The sequence below is a fragment of the Plectropomus leopardus genome, chromosome 1 (assembly GCF_026936395.1).
Source record: "Plectropomus leopardus strain MGB_pleo_1.0 chromosome 1, ASM2693639v1, whole genome shotgun sequence".
Lineage (NCBI taxonomy): Eukaryota > Metazoa > Chordata > Actinopteri > Perciformes > Serranidae > Plectropomus > Plectropomus leopardus.
This window is the reverse complement of record NC_142176.1, coordinates 15,274,937-15,299,214: the sequence shown is the minus strand read 5'-3', so window position 1 is coordinate 15,299,214 and position 24,278 is coordinate 15,274,937. Positions and strand designations below refer to the sequence as shown.

At 36.1% G+C, this 24,278-nt stretch overlaps 1 protein-coding gene and 1 long non-coding RNA gene across 8 annotated transcripts in view; one reads left to right on the top strand and one right to left on the bottom strand.

The window, feature by feature from the left end:
• Nucleotides 1-17,962, top strand: part of pcdh9 (protocadherin 9) — a 285,117-nt gene extending 267,155 nt beyond the window's left edge. For 2 of the 6 annotated variants that reach the window (XM_088076118.1, XM_088076108.1), the window contains 2 exons: nucleotides 9,269-12,430; nucleotides 15,687-17,962. In XM_088076118.1, the coding sequence (XP_087932244.1) occupies nucleotides 9,269-9,639 (371 nt within the window). In that variant the 3' untranslated portion in view covers nucleotides 9,640-12,430; nucleotides 15,687-17,962. Of the gene's footprint in view, nucleotides 1-9,268; nucleotides 12,431-15,686 lie in introns of those variants that run through there. The other 4 variants (XM_088076136.1, XM_088076128.1, XM_088076099.1 and 1 more) reach the window with 3 other exon arrangements.
• LOC148190382 (uncharacterized) overlaps nucleotides 1-24,278 on the bottom strand; it is a 127,376-nt gene that overhangs the window by 50,873 nt on the left and 52,225 nt on the right. The gene's annotated exons all lie outside the window — the stretch shown is intronic.

Genomic DNA, 24,278 nt, shown 5'->3' with positions numbered 1-24,278 from the left:
CTGCTCATGTCCTTTTTCTATCATATTTTTATTTTTTAATTTGCTTGTTGATCTATCTCTTATCCATCTGTTTTTATCTTCTTATCTTTGTTTTATCCCCACTGATGTGATGTTGTCTTGTTATATTATTCCTCATATCATTTTTGTTGTCTTTGAATGTATTTATTCTTATATTTCCCAAAACTTGATTCATTTAGTACTTTAGCTGCCTTTCAAGATCTGCCTGTTTTATTACTTTTATTTGCTTTATTTGTTCTTTCCTTTTTGTTTGAATTGCCTAGTATTTTCTGTTTGTCATGTTTGTTGATGTTTATTTAATTATTCCCTGAGTTCCTGCCTATGCTTTGTCTGTCAAAGCTCTTTGTAAACATCTGTTTTTAAAGGTGCTATATAAATACATTTATTATTATTTTTATTATTATTATTATTAATATTATTACATATGCCAAATATCTTTCTCACATAGATCTGTAATGCTATTTTGCTGTTTAGTTTCCCTTTCAACACAAATATGTAGATTCATATCTTTAAGTATCTAATCTCCACAATATTTCCAGTTGTCCCACAGCACATGCAGAAGTACCACCAAGGTATCCAGAGTATCCCTGGATGGGGATTACTGGTTTATACTGTAAGAAAAACACGGCTGTATTTGTTTTTTTCTAAAACTATCAGCTTGGTGTCTCAAGTGGTCTTTCAATCAGGTTTTGTCTCTGCATTGCCTCAAACAGCAGGTATGCACAGAGTAGAGAAGAAAATGGCTGATTCAAATTATCCTCTGCTGCCCACTTGGGCCACTGATTGTACCAATCTACATTCAAATGGTCATGTTTATTACACCAGGGGAATAGCAAAGCACAAAGTGCCCTTGATTAATGACTGACTCTGCAAGAAATATGGACATCACAGTTTCCTAATTTTGCTGTAATCAATACACAAACTGCTAATACTAAATAGAGATATACTGTGATTCACAAATCAGTCAGGGATTTCTTTTTTCAATTTCCATTGTTTTTCAAGCAGCCCATGATTAAAAAGTTGAAAGAAATGACATCAGTGCCATCACCATTATCATGCCTTCATTATAACCATTTGCCTAACAATACGAAAACAGCAAAAAGGCACATAAATGGCAGGTCTGCAAATCGTTCCTCTGCACAACTAAGCACACCATCTACATGTGCGCAGTGCTTTCCCTTTCTCCCATCTCTCTTTCCTAACAGCTCCCCAGATGTCTACTCACTCGTCTACAATCTCATTTGAGGAATTCATCTTTCTGTCTCCCGGGTACCATGTATTATTGCTCTCTGTGGTTCCTCTTGCAACTATGATAATGTGTGTCTTGGTTAGACTCCTCACATGCCAATTATGGGTGCCTGTTATTGTGATGGACTCTACATTCACGCAGAAGAGTGACTGACTCTCTCTTCAAGCTCTGCCTTTCTTCACGTCATATATCTGAATGTGCTGTCAAAGGCAGAACCCACTGTTGAGGCGGCACGGCTTAGTGGAATATGATGATATGTTCTTATTAGACTAGAATAACACTAACTCATATTGTCCTACGCATGAATGACCGACAAAGAACCTGTCATCAAAACATGGCAAATGAGCCTATAGGTATAGTACCTTTTTTTCCTCTCTCTTTTTCCACCATTCATGATAGTACTTTCATTTGGGTCAGAAGACATAAAAAAGTATAGGAACAAGATATAATTATTTTCCTCATGAAAATACTCTTGATTGCGAACATGTTGTATTGCATGGAATTTATGGCCTCCAAATGTATGTGCACAGGCTGGCCACATAATAAAACGATATATAGAAAAACCATAGTATTTTTATATACAGTAGTTCAGTGAATTTTGAGTGCCTTTGTCCAAAGGAGTAGGTGAATATCTTCAAGGAGGAAACTTGAAGAGTCTCCAAATCGTTTGCTCAGTGAGATAGAGGAATGCTTTGAATGTTGGAGGATCTGGGTTCAATTCTCAGTATTTTTTTCAAGCTGATGTCTGAAAAGAAAAAAAGTTTAAAGCTGTAAGGAAAACAGACCAAGTTTTTTTGGCCTGATAGCTCAGGCTATCAAGATGACTGATTGAACGAAGTGGGTTTGGTCCTGATTGAGACATTGAAGGCCGGTGTCCAGGGCAGGTAATTTTTTAAGTCTAACACCAAAATAAAAAGGTTAAAACCAACATTGTTATAATACAAAACTTGCTACAAATCAGTCAAGTATCCCTTTGAGTTTCACAAAAATCTGTAAATGTACACATAATTAATTCTGATGTATTATGTTTAACATAAAGACTTAATATAATCCAGCACAAGATTTACTTTTTGCTCTTGTAATAAACTAACTTTTCGTTCAGAAAAAACTCTCAAATTGTCGAATTTTAAACTAGCGAGGAGAAAAACAGGTCCAGGCAGGAGTTTTGGGGGAAAAAAAGAAAGAAAAAAAGCCCTTTGAAATATTACTGAACTTACCCGCCAGCCAATTAGCTTTTTGTGAAGCAAAGGGACAAATTAGGACAAATAGTTATCATTTCCTCTTTTAGGACAAAAACAGATGAATTCATTACCCTTTGAAGCTTGATATACAAACACAGACAGAATTGGTTTCCTCTTTAAAAAAGGAGAATAAAACCAACTCAAAGGAGAAGAATTCTTCAAATAGTAGCGCTGTATTATATTTCATGCATTATGCATGCTTTTCTATCAACTGAGATTTAAAGAAATGCCACCTGAAACACTGACTTGTTTGATTTTTTTTTATGTCTGAATGTTGATGCATGTTCATCAGACAAGTAGCCAGATGGTAGCGGTGAGTTAGAGAGAAATGTCCTACCGATGACTTGTTGTGATGCAAATTGACCTTCAACATTTTTTTTCTTCCCCTTGTTTTGGGGAAGGGGGGATGTTAGGATAATTTCTACTGTGAAATCATGTCAACTGAAGGGTTTTAAAAAGAAATAGTGAGCTGTGGAGCCTGCAGACTCTGGGACATCCTGCTATTGACATTACAAGGGTTAAAATAATATATTTGCAAATTGTATCTGAAAATCTACTGACACTCAGATAGATTATATGCACGTAATAGTGTAAAATAATCTTTAACCTAATCAAAAGTTTGAGATCAAATATTAGGAAATAAAAAAAGATTTGAAGAAAGTTAGCTTGTTTGGGTAGCCTAATTACCGAGTGAATATCACCCAACATCACTACAGCCTAGGATAATCTCTTATTAGGCTGTAGATCAGTCTATTTACAGTGTATTATGTAGGCACTGTAAATGTCTCTATGGATTTAAATGACAGTGCTCAGAGCGAACTCATTTATCCTTTCATCCTCCTCAAGATCTATAGCTCCCCACGCTCACCATCTCCCGAAAGCACGGCTCATTCATTTTTCAGGCTGTTGGTTGGTCGGCTGAATCCAACTCTCTGAACTCAAATGACCTGAACCTCATATGTGAGGCGGAGAGCCTCAATGAGCAGAGGATACCCGCTGATGCCAGTTCAGTTGTTTTGCTTTGCTCTTTTTGAAATTAAGTCACTAAAGGGGTTTGAACAAATGCCAGATCTAGAGAAAACAGTGTACGGTTCCAATTTGACCTGTGGTACATTCATTTCAACCCTGTCTTGGATAAAATTACATTTATATACTACTAAGATATTACATTTCAAAGCACACATAATTGCTACTGTAATTATGTGAACTGGCAAAGGTTTCTATTCAGTGAAGGGCTACTTTTTTTTACCAAAGAAACAAGTAAATGTTGGGCATATAAAAAACACTGACACGAGAGACCAGGGTTTGTGTAGTGTGTTCAGCGTATGTGTAGGCATAGATAATACTTTGGAAATGGTCAGGGAAAACAAGTGGTTTTGGCTATACACTCAATGGCCACCTTATTGGGTAAACTTTCTTACTTAAAGATTCTTGTTGACATCATAGCATCATGGAGTTGCTGCAGATTTGCTGGCTGCACATTCATGCTGAAAATCTTCCATTCCACCAAATCCCAAAGGTGCTCTACTGCATGTAGATTTGGTGACTGTGGAGGCCATTATAGTTTACTGAACTGGGTTTGATTACGTTAACATTAATAACCCGTTCATGTTGCTTATCCTGATTATAATTAAATTTGGGATATGGTGTTTGCATGAGCACAGAGAAATCAGGTTATTGATATTCCCTGTACACATTCTACATTCTTTTAGAGTATTCCAAGCATATTTGTGTTTCTCAGGTGATGTGTTTAAAACCTCTGCTGTCCACTTTTGGTGAGCCCCTGCTCACTTCAGTCTTGGTCTCCTTTTGTTGGCTGACAGGAATGGAAACCCGCTGTGGTCTTCTGCTGCTGTAACCCATCTGCCTTAACGTTCAATGTATTATGCCTTGCTGTAGTCCATCTACCTTAACATTTGATGTGTTGTGCTTTCAGAGATGTTCCTCTGCATAGAACTATTGCAAAGCACAGCTATTTGAGTTACTGTTGCCTTCCTATCAGCTTGAACAGTCTGATCATTCTCCTGTGACCGCTCTCATTAACAATTTGCCCACAGAACACCGCCGCTCACACTATGTTGTTTTTCACACCATTCTCTGTAAACTCCAGAGACTGTTGTGCATGGAAATCCATCAGTTTTTAAGATACTCCAGCCACTCGCCTGGCCCCAGCAATCATTCCACGATCACAGTTACATGTCTTCCCCATTCTGATGTTTGCCCAAAACAACTGGATCTCCTAAATGTGTTTACATACTTGTTTTTTAATTGAACTGCTGCCACATTATTAGCGGATTAAATATTTGCATTAATGAGCAGTTGTATCTGACAAAGAAAATTAACATATAGTATGAACGTCCTGTCCTACAACATCAGAAATTGGAAAAACAAATTAAATTAAAGCTGCAAGCCGTGGAGAAAAGTCCCTCGCACCCCCATGTATGTTGGGGTAATGGTTAACTCCTGCTAAAGCGGTCGTTCATTTCTGTGAAAGACGGATTATGCACGCAGAGAGTTCGGACCATTGAGTGAGATACTTCGTAGTACTTCCAGCACCCACTAGATGGCTCTTGAGGGCACATAAATCCCACATCATCTTGGTATACATCATTTGTATACCAAACCATGAAAAATTCATGTAAATTAATTAATTAACATTTAAACAAAAAACTATTTGGAATGTTGAGTTTGAACCTTCTCCAGGGCAAGTAAGCTTTACAGGCCGCTTCCCAGAGAAGAGTCTAAAGCGCAACTTAAAACACATTAGAAATGTCTGAAGGTTTAGCTTGGTTGGTAAGAGGGCTTCCCTGCAGTCTATGAGATCATTAATTCCAACCTCACCCAGGACAGGTGAATTCAGTTGTCCAAGGCAAAGAGCTTTGTTCAAGGTAAAACACAGGAGAAGTGTCAAATGCATTGGCTTCGTCTGATAAAACACTTGCTCATAAACCATGACATTGCAAGTTCAAGTTCAACAGAACGTTGTAAACATGCAAAGTGTCAGGAGGTTTGGCTCGGTGGGTAAGTCAGGAGGTTTGTGTGCCTGAGGTTGCTGGTTCAAGACTTATCAGGGACACATGATATTTGACTTTTTTGGCATAAATAAAATAAAATGTCACCTGATGTATCTGTCTGCTCTGCTGATACAAGTCATCAATGACATACCTTGCAACAAACACTTAAAACAGTTAAAGAACACACAATTGTCTCCTGAATTTTCATAAACTGAATGCTGAATTTTCCCTGCCAAGAACTTAGTTGATTATTGGCCTGACTGATATATCAGTTGAGTTTTCAACAGACGTCACTTCCAATACTGAGCTAAAGGGAACGTCGAAAACATACAGTGTCAGGAGGTATAGCTCAGTGGTTAATTCAGGTGGTTAGTGTGCCTGAGGGTGGTGGTTCAAGTCTTACTTGGGACAAGTGAATTTTGAAGATTAAACCCAAATCAAGCAAAGAGCTAAAGGGAAGGTTGAATACATGAAGTTGGGTTAAGAGACAGGAGGGACAGTCAACATACAGGAAGTTGGGGAAAAGATAAGAAGTAAGGTTAAGAGACAGGAAAGTCAGTCAAGTTACATGCAGTTTGGTTGTGAGACAGGAAGGACAGTCAAGAGTCAAGAAGTTGAGTTGAGAAACAGGAAGTTGGGTTGAGAGACAGGAAGTTAGTCAAGTTACAACAACTTCAGTTGAGAGACAGGAAGTTCAGTGAAGGTAAAAGATGGAGGAAGAGGATGACAGTATAAACAAGATATTGGCTGATATATCTCTCTACTCTGCTGATATAAGGGTCATATTGTGTTGAAATACAAAATTCAACTCACCTCAACTGATATATGAATCTACTGCCAACTGATATTTTATGGCATTAAATTAAATAGCATATCGGCTGATATATTTTCTGCTGTGCTTTTATATGGGTCATATGTTTTTGACATGCAAAATTCAGTATCAGCAGTGACGTCTGTCAAAAACTCGACTGATATATGAGTCAGGCAGCTATTCCTTGATTGAGACAGATGCATCTGCCGATACTGGTTTTACCTGTTTCAAGACCACTTCACCTGATTTATCAGCCAAAATAATATATCACTCAACTTTACGTGCCTTAGTTTGTTCTGCAATCACAATCAGTGTCTAAACTGTATGAATCTACAGCCAAATGATATTTTATGGCATAAATAAAATAAAATATCGGCCGATGTATTTGTCTGCTGTGCAGGTATAAGAGTCATATGTTGTTGAACACAAAATTCAGTGTTGGCAGTGATGTCTGTCGAAAACTAGACTGATATATGAGTCAGGCCGATATTCCTTGATTTTGACAGACGCATCTGCCGATACTGGTTTTACCTGTTTTGGGACCACTTCACCTGATTTATTGGCCAAAACAATATATTACTCAACTTTATGTGCCTTAATTTGTTCTGCAATCAGAATCAGTGTCTAAACTGTATGAATCTACAGCCAAATTATATTTTATGGCATAAATAAAATAAAATATCGACTGATATATCTGTCTGCTGTGATATAAGGGTCATATGGTGTTGAAACGCAACATTCAGTATCGCCAGTGATGTCTGTGAAAAACTTGACTGATAGTCAGGCCGATGATCAACAGTTCCTGGCAGGAAAAAATCAGTATTCAGTGTATAAAAAATCAGAAGAGAAGGAGAAGGAGGTGTGTTTTTTAACTGTTTTAAGTGATCATTGCAAGGTACATTATCAAGACCTAAGGGATGTATCATCCCTTTCTGTTATCTTTCCAGACTTGTGCTAGGCTGCGTTGTGCTATGTGCCTGACTTTCCTACCTTGCTACTCAGCCACTTTCCTGACTTTCCTATTCCAGTCCCTTACTTTCTACTGTCTGACCCGTTCTTATTCCTATTTTTTACCTCTTATACTCTAATCTTTTACCTCCATCTTCTACCTTCACTCAACTTCCTGTCTCTCAACTCAACTTCCTGTCTGTCAACTTAAATTGTTGTAACTTGACTAACTACCTGTCTCTCAACCCAACTTCCTGTTTCTCAAATCAACTTCTTGTCTCTTCCTGTCTCACAACCCAACTGCATGTAACTTGACTGACTTTCCTGTCTCTTAACCTTACTTCTTATCTTTTCCCCAACTTCCTGTGTCTTGACTGTCCCTCCTGTCTCTCAAACCAACTTCATGTATTCAATGTACCCTTTAGCTATATGCTTGATTTGGGTTTAGTCTTCAAAATTCAGCTGTCCCAAGTAAGACTTGAACCACCAACCTCAGGCATACTAATCGCCTGATTTAACCACTGAGCCAAACCTCCAGACACTTGAGCTCAGTAGTGGCAGTGACGTCTGTCAAAAACTTGACTGATATATGAGTCAGGGGGATATTCAACTAAGTTCTTGGCCACGGAAAATCCAGTATTCAGTTTATGAAAATTCAGGAGACACTGAAGAGTGTTACTGAACTGTTTTAAGTTGTCGTTGCAAGGTACGTCATCAATGACTTATATCAGCAGAAAGATATATCAGCTGATATTTTATTTAATTTAAGCCATAAAAGTCAAATGTCACCTGTCCCAGATAAGACTTGAACCACTAACCTCAGACACACTATCCACTTCACTTACCCACTGAGCTAAACCTCCTGACAGTTCACATGTTTTCGACATTCCCTTTAGACATTCAAAAATGTAATTCATTTGGTAAAAAAAATTAATAAATAATTGCTTTCATTCCAAGAGGTTCCTTGCACCATATGGTGCTCGAGCCCTGATAAGATTGCTCAAGATATTATGTTTAATGAATATAAACATAATTTATAAGACAAAGCTGTTTATGTTAGGGAAAACAATTTGTATGCAGTACTTCATAAAGTACCAACAAAGACAAATTTTCATCTTTTTAAATTTTTTTATTCATAACTCTGAAGCGATAACTCAAATGTATTGTAAGGGTGCTTCAAAATTAATAGTGTAGACCAATTTATTTATTTCATTAAATTCTGTATGAAGAATTACATCCCTTTTAAACTGTGCAACAAACACCGACTATCAGGTTCAGTCCCATTCTATGCAAACATGTAAAGCACTGTAATATACAGGTCATATGAAATGTTTCAAAACCCCTTTTTAATCCCTAATAATACAGATTCAGATTCCTGAACCTGCGTATTGGCAGATACTGATAACTGATCTGATACCACTGAGCTAAGAAAAATTAACAGGTGTATACTACTAATCCTGTATGGATGTGAAATGATTGTTTATGTTGTACTAATGGTTTAACCAGAGCCATGCCATACAACAATGATAGCAAATACATAAATAGAATGAGGGCTGCACATTGCCATTTTAATGGTGATACTCTCCAGTGTAAAATATTGATAAATTGCTGACATTTTGCTATATGCTAGCATTGTACTATTTACCTGAGATCAGTTCTTTTTAAGCAGTCTAAAACAGTAGTTGCCAACAGCTACACAATGCAATGTGTGTTAATGCTACTGTTTTATGGCAGCTAAAAAAAAGTAATTTCCAGGAAAACTGACAAGGTGTGAAGATACTTTAAAGTTTTTTAACAAATTACATAATATCAAATCAAGCATATATTTGTGTTCGCGCCGACACAACATTTTAGACAGTATTTGATAAATTTTCAATACTGGTATTGGAACAACTACAGGTAATTAAACTATTATTGTGTCTGACCAATATTTTATATTTTTTGTATTTGTTTTTGTTGTTGTTGGTTTTTTTTTGTTCTGCTTTAGATGGCCCCCTGGGACCTCGTGGCCTAGTGGAAGCTACAGAGATGTGCACGCAGGAATGCCTAGTTCTGGGACATTCAGACAACTGCTGGATGCCCCCGACACTGGGAACATACCAGCAGCCCAAGTCACCAGTGTCAAGCTTTGGATCTCAGAGGGAGTGGGGTCCCAAGGAAAAACTTCTCAATGGACATACTCTGACCAGAACCTGGAAAAATGAGAGTGGGCGGTCAGAGCATTTTGGTGACAGGAAGCAGTTTGGTAGTGGAGAGGGACACTTCACCAGCAGTGGCATGGCTGATATTCCACTGGTGAGTCTGAAGTCCTGCCAGCCAGCCTCCTGCCCAGACAGCCCAAAGGACCAGCAGCTATAAGACGGATTTTGCTTCTGTGCTGTGAGACGTCCACCTGAGCTCCTCTCCTCTTTTATTGTTTTCTTTCTAGTTTCATCTCTTCCCACTTAAGTTGATGCTTCTGCAGTGTGATAGCCACATGTACTATAGTGCTTACGCTGTGTTCTCTACGATTCAGCTTTACTATGGCTCTAGAGGAAACCTCTTTTTTTTAATTAACCTCCATGGATTTCTTCAACGTAACATTTTCTGTCCACTTCATGTGTGATTTGGACCAGTGGAGGACAGACAAGCGTAAAATGGAGTAAATGAAAACAAATTACAAGAAGAAAAAAAAACTTCCATGGCTGACCAGTATATACGAATATTTGTGGTGTGGTTGTTATTGAGTTGTTCAGGACTATATTAATCAACACAATCAAAGAAAATGGAATTACATTTCAGAGGGTGTTGTTCTAATAACACTGTTAGTGGACACTTGTTTATTCTGTTATTGTCTGTGTGCCTGTAAATAAGACTTATTAACCACTATCATGTACCTGTAATAACCACAGTGAATAGGACAGTTTTCGGCTGTTGTTGTTATAATGGCTTGTCATCAGGATTTGGGGACTCAACTGGGCAAAGATCTATAATGTGGCATAATGTACAACAAGAAAACATTAACCTAATTATTTAAAAAAAAAAACTAAAAAAAAAAAACTATGGTTAATTTTGAAATTTCCATACCGTAATATTCTCAATGTTGCCCATATTTCATAATAATTTTCTTCAAGTAGTAAAAAAAAACAAAAACAAACAAACACAGGCAAACCTTTTTTAAAAAATACACTTTGTATGAAGGATGTCAGTGCTCAATATGTGCATTATAAAAATGAAAAGCTCTCCTCTATAAACTGATTTTGAAAGTGTTCAGTACGATTAAATAGCAATATATTTGTAAATGGCTAAATGTTTTATCTAACGTTGATCTTATCATTGTATAGATTTTATTCAAATTGTGATTTAACTGAGTGCAATCCCTCAGTAGTACCTGCAATTTATTGACATATGTATATATATTATTTCCACGCAGTATATTATTTTCCATATGTAAGAAAACACAGATTTAGATAACACTTTAATCACCGTGCCTTCATGATGTTTCTTCAAAACACTGAATTGTGCTTATTTAAATGACAAAAACATGTTGGCTACAAAGACAAACCAGTCTGATAATCAAATGCCTTATGCATTGAATGTTTGCCAAATTTAGAGACATAATCACACAGATATTAAAGTACAAAACTGAGTTGTTGGTACTGAAGAAAAACACAAAGGCATGTGCAGATAATGGGTCAACCATGAAAGATCATCTGTCATTCCACTGTCTGAACAACTTTGTTTTATTCCACAGCATGGAAGGCAAAATTACACAATGGAATAGCATGCTAAAAGATATAGCTTTTATAAATTAACTTGTTCATTTTGTGTCATTTTCCTTTGTTGGAATAGAGTTGATTTGTGCATTAAGGAGACATTCAGTTTGTAAAGCACTTTCATATTTATGTCACGATATAAAGAAGTTAAGTGGGATGGAGTGATTTGCTTATCGCAGTATGTTTGTCAATTGTGAGGGTGTTTGACATCACAGATACTGAAACAGTTAATCCTTGTTACTACTCTACAGGTATACAGCTACTGCAATAAATGTTTTAATTATGTGTATGCTTAACCTGTGTGCGGGATGATCGGCTCAGGAATTCTGTCTGTTTTGTGTAGATGTTTGCAAATTAACCAATTTTCCTAAACAGTATGGCACCAAATCTTATTGTTGAATATGCCAGTAATTTATTTCTAGAGCAAAGTACACTCATAAGGTAGGAGTGAGTCTTCCTAATTGTCTTTTTTTTCCAACAGCCAGATCGTTTCCATTACTAGATTATCAGTGAATTAGACCAACATCCTCCATCATTACATGAACACGGCATTTACTGTTAACGTAGTTTAGCGTATCTATCTTTACAGCACTGTGTCAGCGCTAGAGAAAGGTCTGGAATCCACAGTTATCTTTGTGCTATAGGGGAAAAATGCTCTGGCTTGTTTTTGTTTCTTTTAACCAATCATAACTGTCTTGGGTGGCACAAAGCCTAGGATGCAACAACAGTGCCCAAGCAAAACAGTGTCAGCATGTTTTGGTTAAACATTTGCATGTTGAAAAGCAAGCACTGTCAAGTGCTATGTAGAAAAAACATTAACATTTATATGTCACTGTGTGATTCAATTTTGAATGATAAAAAAGACAAACATAATTTGATAACTGGTGCCCTAGAGGTAAAGCATTACTATAGCCTACTTAAGCTCTTGAGGACCTCACTGGACCTGATATAACCCCAGTCGATTTGCTGGCTGCATGTGGCTCTGGCAGAACATTACAAGAATATCAAAAAAGCTTGTGTGAAAAGGAACTGATTGGTACATTAGTTGAGTCAGTGTCACTAGCAAATGTTGCTGCCAAAATTAAAAGATGCTGCAAATCAGCTCTGACTGGCTGTGTCAGAAAACAGATCAACATCTGAGTCCAATAAGACAGTCAAGGCTTTTCTGATGTGTTGCCAAAGGTTATTTTATATGATGTAGATCTTTACAAAAATTCACAGAAAGAAGAAAGGAGGCATGTCTTATCACACAATGTAAATCTTTGTCAAAATGTGCCATTTTCAGTGTGTACGTGTGAAATTTTTGTTTTTTCCCTTAGCAAATGGGATTTGGAAATGGAGAAACGCAGATAGCAGAAGGAAGGAAAAATACTGACCAAAATCATCAGCATCTGGTGAGTCAGACTACTCTTAAAATATTTCCCTCAAAAATGACACTATATTTTACACCATAAAGACACTGATGGTTTAAAAACATCTTTAATAAGAATGTGTTGTCCCTTTGAATATTTTTTCCTCTGGCCATTACTCTAGTTTACAAATTGTGTCCTTACATAATGTCAAACTTATTTCCAGGGTCACTGTGTCATAAAAATCCCCCACTACAGTAAAAGTACAAATCCTGAATGTGGTAGTTCTGGGACGGTGAAATTACTGTAAAGTGGTTGCCATGGAAAAGCAGTGTTGAACCATCCAAAAAGAGCTCTCGATCTCCTGCTGAGTTGTGTTTCTGAACTAAGTCATTCGCCTATGAGCTCTGATTACATGCTGAAAAAAATACATTTTCAAAAAATAAAGGATGAAGAGGCAGTCCTTTATACTGGTTGAGGAGAAAATTGAGGTAGAAATGCCTGGTGGATGCACAGCAGGCATATCATTCAACATTCAACAACAATTCGACAACATTCTCTTTCTTGGAAAAGTATTTAATTGTTGGAAAGGTGGTCTTTTCATAAAACTGAGCTCTTTCTGAAGAAAGATGCAAATATTTTTGAAATTGGTGCTGCATGACCAGAGAATACAGATAAAAATGGCTAATATTTGCATTTGCCTAAAAGAAAAGAAAAAATCAGGAAAAACGTCATAGTATACTATTTCATTCAAGAATCATGAAAAATGTCATAGTATCGTATGTCGCTCAAATATAATGAAAAACATTGTAGTGTAGTATGTCGCTCAAAAAACCTACAGCATTCTATACTATGAACTTTTTTTCAACATTTGGAGGGATCACTTTTTTGACCATTTTTCGACATGCTATAGTACAGTGTTTTTGGACATACTATACTTTGACTGTAAAACACTTGAAATATTGACTTTTGGACTGTTTTTTTTTTTTTTTTAAAGATGCAATACTACAAACTGCTTAAACATGCTATACTATGACTTTTGACATTTGGTAAAACAACTTTTTTGACATGCTATAGTATGGCGTTTTTCAATATAGTATACAATGACTTTAGAACACTTAAAATATTGACTTTTTGGACCTTTTTTTTTACATTCCACACTTAAACTTCTACAACATGCTATACTATGACTTTTTCTGACATGCTACGGTATGGTGTTTTTCGACATATTAGATGAGATTAGTGAGATTTAAAAAAAGATGTATTTTAAAAAATAGCAGTCATACATAATTCCTAAAAAATAATTATATTATAAAAAGTTCAGTGAAAATATAAGTCTTAGTTCATAAACTAAATTTTATATTTAATATGCAATTTCAAAAACATTGAAGAGAAACCTGAGTCTCCTCAAACCAGGATCGAGTGACGCAACCCATCAAATGCCATCACCTCTCAATCAATCACTTGCCGCTATCAAGACACAAACACACCAAAGCGAGTCCTGGTTGTAGTATAGCATGTCAAGACATGCCATAGAATAGTATTTTGCAAAAACAGCCAAAAACACCACGATATTGTATGTTGAAAAAATGACCGAAAAGGCAAGGCTATAGTATGGCAAAAATATCAAAATATGACGTCCCAAAAACAGCCCAAAACTACAATTTTATATTTTCAAAATATGACATGTCTCAGAAACAGCTAAAAACACCTAAAAACCCCTGAAAATATCATCCCAAATCATGCCATAGCACAGTCTTTTGCAAAAACTGCCAAACCACCATTTTATAGCATGTTGAAAAAATCACCGAAAAGGCAAGGCTATAGTAAGGCAAAAATGTCAAAATATGACATGTCTCAAAAACATCTAAAAACACCTGAAAACAGCATAAAATATCCTGCAGAGAAACGCCATAGCATAGTTCTTTACAAAAACGACAAAAAACACTATAATAAAACATGTTGAAAAAATGACCGAAAAGGCAAGGCTATAGTATGGCAAAGATGTCAAAATATGACATGTCCCCAAAACAGCTGAAAACACCTCAAAACAGCAGAAAATAGCATGCCAAAACACGCTATAGCATAGTCTTTTGCAAAAACAGTCAAAAACACCAAAATACAGCATGCTAAAAAAATGACCGAAAAGGCAAGGCTATAGTAACGCAAAAATGTCAAAATATGGCATGTCCCAAAAACAGCTGAAAACACCTCAAAACAGCAGAAAATAGCATATCAAAACACGCCATAGCATACTCTTTTGCAAAAACGGCCAAAAAAAGCATTTTAAAGCATGTTGAAAAAAAAAACGAAGAGTATGGCAAAAATGTCAAAATATGACATGTCCCAAATACAGCTAAAACCACATTAAAACTGCATAAATTAGCATGCCATAACAGCCATAGCAAAGAATGTTGCAAAAACAGCCAAAAACATCGAAATACAGCATGTTAAAAAAAATGACCAAAAAGACAAGGCTATAGTATGGCAAAAATGTCAAAATATGACATCCCAAAAACAGCTGAAAACACCTCAAAACAGCAGAAAATAGTGTATCAAAACACGCCATAGCACTGTTTTTTGCAAAAACAGCCAAAAACACCATTTTATAGCATGTTGAAAAAATCACAGAAAAGGCAAGGCTATAGTATGGCAAAAATGTCAAAATATGACATGTCTAAAAAACAGCTGAAAACACCTCAAAACAGCATAAATAGGCGCGCAGAGAAGGGCTGTAGCATAGAACGTTGCAAAAACAGCCAAAAACATCATAATATAGCATGTTGAAAAAATGACCGAAAAGGCAAGGCTACAGTACAGCAAAAATGTCAAAATATGACATGTCCCAAAAACAGGTGAAAACACCTCAAAACAGCATAAAATAGTGTGCAAACACATGCCATAGTTTAGTATTTTGCAAAAATGGCCAAAAACACCATAATATAACATGTTGAAAAAAGGACCGAAAAGACAAGGCTATAAAAATGTCAAAGTTTGACATATCCCAAAAACAGCTGAAAACCACATAGTATAGCATGTTGAGACATAACATAGCATAGCGTGTTGAAAAAAACAGCCAAACACATCATAATACAGCAGCTCAAAAAAATGGCAGAAAATGTGATACGATGAAAAAAATGTCAAAATATGAAATGTTAAAAATACAGCGGAAAACCACATATTATAGCATGTCAAAACACGTAGTATAGAATGTTAAAAAAAACAGCCAAAAACATAATAATACAGTGTTCGGAATCAAGGGACCGCACAGATGATTTGTTTACTTGTACCACTTTAACAGGACATGTGAAGTCATCTCCTGTAAGTCCAGCTCCATTGGAAATAGTGGCTGAGACTGCACGATCCTTGTTCTGTGGAACAAATGGACAGCCATTTGCCTCAACCCCCAGGGTCCTTCGCCTTTCGCACCTTAGTGTTAGTCCCTTCCCATGGACTTATCTCCAGACATGATTGGTTCACCACCTTGACCTCCCAGGATGTCATCAAGCCAAGAAGAGAAGCCTCTGCTATTCTTCTGGTTCTCGCTCCCATACCTCCTCTCAGGAAGGTTACAGGTCTGGAGGAACTGCTCTGCCCTAACCCCCTTCCACACCTAAGCTCACAGCAGGAATCGCAGCCTTGTCTCAGCCCTACTCTCCCAGCCTGACGAGACTATAGAAGTTAGAAAGCCACAGTTAACTTCTCAAGCCACAAGGAGGGTAGAACCGAATTAGCACTGAACTGCTGTATCTGTAAGGACAGCCAGCCTCCTCCTGGATCCTTGGAACTGCACAGCAAGAACTGAACCAGAACCCCTGTTTTTCATCCAGCACCGCAAAGAACCGTTCTCCCACTCGTGGACTGGCAAGTAACATCTGGATTAGGACATAGGTAGAGCAAGACTGTTTACTTTGTCTTTCATCATATTGTGTGTACCATTTATTGATGTAATGCTACTGAATTATTTGATGTTTTGATTTCTTTGTTATTAGGTTATCGGTTGGTTTGGTTTTAGTTTGTTCATGCCTCACACACACACAGGGTCTTGCATGCAACTAAACACCCTTTCACTAACCAAGGAACCTTATCTACATAACAGATCCATACACTCATAAATTGGCTATCAACAGAAGCACACAGAAAAGGAACTTAAAAACCCCCTCTCTCTCTCTCTCTCTCTCTCTCTCTCTCTCTCTCTCTCTCTCTCACATACACATACACTTACACATCCACACTAGTATATATACTTGGATATATTAGCAGTATTAGCAGCAGAAGATATAATGTGTGTTTTGTTGTCTTTTTGAATAAATGTGGAATCTTATTTGCTGTCTGCTTAATATTGTACAAAAGTAAGTCAATCGCCAACTACTGTGTCAAGAGCTCTGAAATCCTTCATTCTTTACTATCAATGTGGCAATCAAAGAATTCTTAGTTTAATCCTCTATGGTACATATCATGATGCCAGTAAAGAAAAAAGAATGTTTGGAGTTTTTTTGGTCATTAAATAGACCAAATAAACATCTAAAAAAAATTTGGGGGGAATCTCTTTGGGGTATGTTGCCTTGAGGCAACACTGGACCACAAAGGTGAGTTATGAAAAAAGAGAGTTATTTCTTGAAATTTGAACAAAAATTATTTAAAAACACCTGAAAAACACTAAATAATCTCAACAGGTTACAACGGAAATTAAAATGTAAAAAAAATCCTGTTTTTTGAGATTGTCTGAGTGTTGCCAGCAGGCAACATTATACCATTGTGCAACAACCTATTGGAATGAATACTTTGAAAAGTTTAAGCATGTTTCATCTAACACTAATGAACCGTTTAACAAAACAATCATGACCTTTCTGTCAGTGCTTTCAGCTTTTACAGTGTGAGACCTGCTTTCAGATGAAAACATCACTGGACAGAAAAGGTGGCATTGTAATCATGAGCTAGCAGAGAGCAGGTTGGAGGCAGGTGCACCAAACACTCATGGGCAAAACTGGTCACATGGACTTGAAAGGCTGCACACTATTTTATGCACAATTTTCACCTGCTTGTGGGACATGTAATTTTCTGACATTTTCATGATACTATAGCCTTGCCTTATCGGGCATTTTTTCAACATGTTATAAAAACAGTGGTTTTTTTTTTTGTTTTTTTTTTTACAGTTTTTGCAACATTCTATGCTTTTCTCTGCACGATATGGTATGATGTTTTCAGGTGTTTTCAGCTGTTTTTGGGACATGTCATATTTTGACATTTTTTGCCATACTATAGCCTTGCCTTTTCGGTCATTTTTTCAACATACTTTATTATAGTGTTTATTGTCGTTGTTGCAAAAGACTATGCTATGCCGTGTTTGAGGACACTATTTTCTGCTACTTTGAGGTGTTTTCAGCTGTTTTTGGGACATGTCATATTTTGACATTTTTGCCATACTATAGCCTTGCCTTTTCGGTTATTTTTTCAACATATTGTATTTTGATGTTTTTGGCCATTTTTGCAATATTTTATGCTATGACCTTTCTCTGCACGCTATTTTCTGCTGTTTTGAGGTGTTTTTAGCTATTTTTGAGACATGTCATATTTTGACATTTTTGCCTTACTATAGCCTTGCCTTTTCGGTCCTTTTTTCAACATGCTGTATTTTGATGTTTTTGGCCATTTTTGCAGGAGACTATGCTATGGCGTTTCTCTGCACGATATTTTATGATGTTTCCGGTTGCTTTTAGCTGTTTTTGAGAAATGTCATATTTTGACATTTTTGCCTTACTATAGCCTTGCCTTTTCGGTCATTTTTTTTTAACTTTCTATAACTTTCTATTTTGACATTTTTGCCTTACTATAGCCTTGCCTTTTCGGTCATTTTTTTTAAAAATTTCTATAAAATGGTATTTTTTGCTGTTTTTGCAAAAGACTATGCTATGGCATGCTTTGGCACGCTATTTTCTGCTGTTTTGAGGTGTTTTTAGCTATTTTTGAGACATGTCATATTTTGACATTTTTGCCTTACTATAGCCTTGCCTTTTCGGTCCTTTTTTCAACATGCTGTATTTTGATGTTTTTGGTCGTTTTTGCAAAGGACTTTGCTTTGGCGTGTTTTGGCACGCTATTTTCTGCTGTTTTGAGGTGTTTTTAGCTATTTTTGAGACACGTCATATTTTGACATTTTTGCCTTACTATAGCCTTGCCTTTTTGGTCATTTTTTCAACATGCTGTAATTTGATGTTTTTGGCCGTTTTTGCAAAGGACTATGCCATGGCGTTTCTCTGCAGGATATTTTATGATGTTTCCAGTTGCTTTTAGCAGTTTTTCAGACATGTCATATTTTGAAATTTTTGCCTTACTATAGCCTTGCCTTTTCGGTCATTTTTTTTAAACTTTCTATAAAATGGTATTTTTTGCTGTTTTTGCAAAAGACTATGCTATGGCGTGCTTTGGCACGCTATTTTCTGCTCTTTTAAGGTGTTTTTAGCTATTTTTGAGACATGTCATATTTTGACATTTTTGCCTTACTATAGCCTTACCTTTTTGGTCATTTTTTTTAACTTTCTATAAAATGGTATTTTTTGCTGTTTTTACAAAAGACTATGCTATGGCATGCTTTGGCACGCTATTTTCTGCTGTTTTGAGGTGTTTTTAGCTATTTTTGAGACATGTCATATTTTGACATTTTTGCCTTACTATAGCCTTGCCTTTTCGGTCCTTTTTTCAACATGCTGTATTTTGATGTTTTTGGCCGTTTTTGCAAAGGACTTTGCTATGGCGTGTTTTGGCATGCTATTTTCTGCTGTTTTGAGGTGTTTTTAGCTATTTTTGAGACATGTCATATTTTGACATTTTTGCCTTACTATAGCCTTACCTTTTTGGTCATTTTTTCAACATGCTGTAATTTGATGTTTTTGGCCATTTTTGCAAGAGACTATGCCATGGCGTTTCTCTGCAGGATATTTTATGCTGTTTTGAGGTGTTTTTAGCTGTTTTTGAGACATGTCATATTTTGACATTTTTGCCTTACTATAGCCTTGCCTTTTCGGTCATTTTTTCAACATGCTGTATTTTGATGTTTTTGGCCGTTTTTGCAAAGGACTTTGCTATGGCGTGTTTTGGCATGCTATTTTCTGCTGTTCTGAGGTGTTTTTAGCTATTTTTGAGACATGTCATATTTTGAAATTTTTGCCTTACTATAGCCTTGCCTTTTCGGTCATTTTTTCAACATGCTGTATTTTGATGTTTTTGGCCCTTTTGCAAAGGACTTTGCTATGGCGTGTTTTGGCATGCTATTTTCTGCTGTTTTGAGGTGTTTTTAGCTATTTTTGAGACATGTCATATTTTGACATTTTTGCCTTACTATAGCCTTAACTTTTTGGTCATTTTTTCAACATGCTGTAATTTGATGTTTTTGGCCGTTTTTGCAAAGGACTATGCTATGGCGTTTCTCTGCAGGATATTTTATGCTGTTTTGAGGTGTTTTTAGCTGTTTTTGAGACATATTTTGAAATTTTTGCCTTACTATAGCCTTGCCTTTTCGGTTATTTTTTCAACATGCTGTATTTTGATGTTTTTGGCCGTTTTTGCAAAAGACTATGCCATGGCGTTTCTCTGCAGGATATTTTATGCTGTTTCCAGTTGTTTTTAGCTGTTTTTGAGACATGTCATATTTTGACATTTTTGCCTTACTATAGCCTTGCCTTTTCGGTCATTTTTTTTAACTTTCTATAAAATGGTATTTTTTGCTGTTTTTGCAAAAGACTATGCTATGGCATGCTTTGGCACGCTATTTTCTGTTCTTTTAAGGTGTTTTTAGCTATTTTTGAGACATGTCATATTTTGACATTTTTGCCTTACTATAGCCTTGCCTTTTCGGTCCTTTTTTCAACATGCTGTATTTTGATGGTTTTGGCCATTTTTGCAAAGGACTTTGCTATGGCGTGTTTTGGCACGCTATTTTCTGCCGTTTTGAGGTGTTTTTAGCTATTTTTGAGACACGTCATATTTTGACATTTTTGCCTTACTATAGCCTTGCCTTTTTGGTCATTTTTTCAACATGCTGTAATTTGATGTTTTTGGCCGTTTTTGCAAAGGACTATGTCATGGCATTTCTCTGCAGGATATTTTATGATGTTTCCAGTTGCTTTTAGCAGTTTTTCAGACATGTCATATTTTGACATTTTTGCCTTACTATAGCCTTGCCTTTTCGGTCATTTTTTTTTAACTTTCTATAAAATGGTATTTTTTGCTGTTTTTGCAAAAGACTATGCTATGGCGTGCTTTGGCACGCTATTTTCTGCTGTTTTGAGGTGTTTTTAGCTGTTTTTGAGACATGTCATATTTTGACATTTTTGCCTTACTATAGCCTTGCCTTTTCGGTCATTTTTTCAACTTGCTGTAATTTGATGTTTTTGGCCGTTTTTGCAAAGGACTATGCCATGGCGTTTCTCTGCAGGTTATTTTATGATGTTTCCAGTTGCTTTTAGCAGTTTTTCAGACATGTCATATTTTGAAATTTTTGCCTTACTATAGCCTTGCCTTTTCGGTCATTTTTTTTTAACTTTCTATAAAATGGTATTTTTTGCTGTTTTTGCAAAAGACTATGCTATGGCGTGCTTTGGCACGCTATTTTCTGCTCTTTTAAGGTGTTTTTAGCTATTTTTGACACATGTCATATTTTGACATTTTTGCCTTACTATAGCCTTGCCTTTTCGGTCATTTTTTCAACATGCTGTATTTTGATGTTTTTGGCCGTTTTTGCAAAGGACTTTGCTATGGCGTGTTTTGGCATGCTATTTTCTGCTGTTTTGAGGTGTTTTTAGCTATTTTTCAGACATGTCATATTTTGACATTTTTGCCTTACTATAGCCTTACCTTTTTGGTCATTTTTTCAACATGCTGTAATTTGATGTTTTTGGCCGTTTTTGCAAGAGACTATGCCATGGCGTTTCTCTGCAGGATATTTTATGCTGTTTTGAGGTGTTCTTAGCTGTTTTTGAGACATGTCATATTTTGACATTTTTGCCTTACTATAGCCTTGCCTTTTCGGTCATTTTTTTTTAAAACTTCTATAAAATGGTATTTTTTGCTGTTTTTGCAAAAGACTATGCTATGGCATGCTTTGGCACACTATTTTCTGCTGTTTTGAGGTGTTTTTAGCTATTTTTGAGACATGTCATATTTTGACATTTTTGCCTTACTATAGCCTTGCCTTTTCGGTCCTTTTTTCAACATGCTGTATTTTGATGTTTTTGGCCATTTTTGCAAAGGACTTTGCTTTGGCGTGTTTTGGCACGCTATTTTCTGCTGTTTTGAGGTGTTTTTAGCTATTTTTGAGACACGTCATATTTTGACATTTTTGCCTTACTATAGCCTTGCCTTTTTGGTCATTTTTTCAACTTGCTGTAATTTGATGTTTTTGGCCGTTTTTGCAAAGGACTATGCCATGGCGTTTCTCTGCAGGATATTTTATGATGTTTCCAGTTGCTTTTAGCAGTTTTTCAGACATGTCATATTTTGAAATTTTTGCCTTACTATAGCCTTGCCTTTTCGGTCATTTTTTTTTTAACTTTCTATAAAATGGTATTTTTTGCTGTTTTTGCAAAAGACTATGCTATGGCGTGCTTTGGCACGCTATTTTCTGCTCTTTCAAGGTGTTTTTAGCTATTTTTGAGACATGTCATATTTTGACATTTTTGCCTTACTATAGCCTTACCTTTTTGGTCATTTTTTTTAACTTTCTATAAAATGGTATTTTTTGCTGTTTTTACAAAAGACTATGCTATGGCATGCTTTGGCACGCTATTTTCTGCTGTTTTGAGGTGTTTTTAGCTATTTTTGAGACATGTCATATTTTGACATTTTTGCCTTACTATAGCCTTGCCTTTTCGGTCATTTTTTCAACATGCTGTATTTTGATGTTTTTGGCCGTTTTTGCAAAGGACTTTGCTATGGCGTGTTTTTGCATGCTATTTTCTGCTGTTTTGAGGTGTTTTTAGCTATTTTTGAGACATGTCATATTTTGACATTTTTGCCTTACTATAGCCTTACCTTTTTGGTCATTTTTTCAACATGCTGTAATTTGATGTTTTTGGCTGTTTTTGCAAAGGACTATGCCATGGCGTTTCTCTGCAGGATATTTTATGCTGTTTTGAGGTGTTTTTAGCTGTTTTTGAGACATGTCATATTTTGACATTTTTGCCTTACTATAGCCTTGCCTTTTCGGTCATTTTTTTTAACTTTATATAAAATGGTATTTTTTGCTGTTTTTGCAAAAGACTATGCTATGGCATGCTTTGGCACGCTATTTTCTGTTCTTTTAAGGTGTTTTTAGCTATTTTTGAGACATGTCATATTTTGACATTTTTGCCTTACTATAGCCTTACCTTTTTGGTCATTTTTTCAACATGCTGTAATTTGATGTTTTTGGCTGTTTTTGCAAAGGACTATGCCATGGCGTTTCTCTGCAGGATATTTTATGCTGTTTTGAGGTGTTTTTAGCTGTTTTTGAGACATGTCATATTTTGACATTTTTGCCTTACTATAGCCTTGCCTTTTCGGTCATTTTTTTTAACTTTCTATAAAATGGTATTTTTTGCTGTTTTTGCAAAAGACTATGCTATGGCGTGCTTTGGCACGCTATTTTCTGCTCTTTTAAGGTGTTTTTAGCTATTTTTGACACATGTCATATTTTGACATTTTTGCCTTACTATAGCCTTGCCTTTTCGGTCATTTTTTCAACATGCTGTATTTTGATGTTTTTGGCCGTTTTTGCAAAGGACTTTGCTATGGCGTGTTTTGGCATGCTATTTTCTGCTGTTTTGAGGTGTTTTTAGCTATTTTTCAGACATGTCATATTTTGACATTTTTGCCTTACTATAGCCTTACCTTTTTGGTCATTTTTTCAACATGCTGTAATTTGATGTTTTTGGCCGTTTTTGCAAGAGACTATGCCATGGCGTTTCTCTGCAGGATATTTTATGCTGTTTTGAGGTGTTCTTAGCTGTTTTTGAGACATGTCATATTTTGACATTTTTGCCTTACTATAGCCTTACCTTTTTGGTCATTTTTTCAACATGCTGTGATTTGATGTTTTTGGCTGTTTTTGCAAAGGACTATGCCATGGCGTTTCTCTGCAGGATATTTTATGCTGTTTTGAGGTGTTTTTAGCTGTTTTTGAGACATGTCATATTTTGACATTTTTGCCTTACTATAGCCTTGCCTTTTCGGTCATTTTTTTTTAACTTTCTATAAAATGGTATTTTTTGCTGTTTTTGCAAAAGACTATGCTATGGCGTGCTTTGGCACGCTATTTTCTGCTCTTTTGAGGTGTTTTTAGCTATTTTTGAGACATGTCATATTTTGACATTTTTGCCTTACTATAGCCTTGCCTTTTCGGTCATTTTTTTTTTAAACTTCTATAAAATGGTATTTTTTGCTGTTTTTGCAAAAGACTATGCTATGGCATGCTTTGGCACACTATTTTCTGCTGTTTTGAGGTGTTTTTAGCTATTTTTGAGACATGTCATATTTTGACATTTTTGCCTTACTATAGCCTTGCCTTTTCGGTCCTTTTTTCAACATGCTGTATTTTGATGTTTTTGGTCGTTTTTGCAAAGGACTTTGCTTTGGCGTGTTTTGGCACGCTATTTTCTGCTGTTTTGAGGTGTTTTTAGCTATTTTTGAGACACGTCATATTTTGACATTTTTGCCTTACTATAGCCTTGCCTTTTTGGTCATTTTTTCAACTTGCTGTAATTTGATGTTTTTGGCCGTTTTTGCAAAGGACTATGCCATGGCGTTTCTCTGCAGGATATTTTATGATGTTTCCAGTTGCTTTTAGCAGTTTTTCAGACATGTCATATTTTGAAATTTTTGCCTTACTATAGCCTTGCCTTTTCGGTCATTTTTTTTT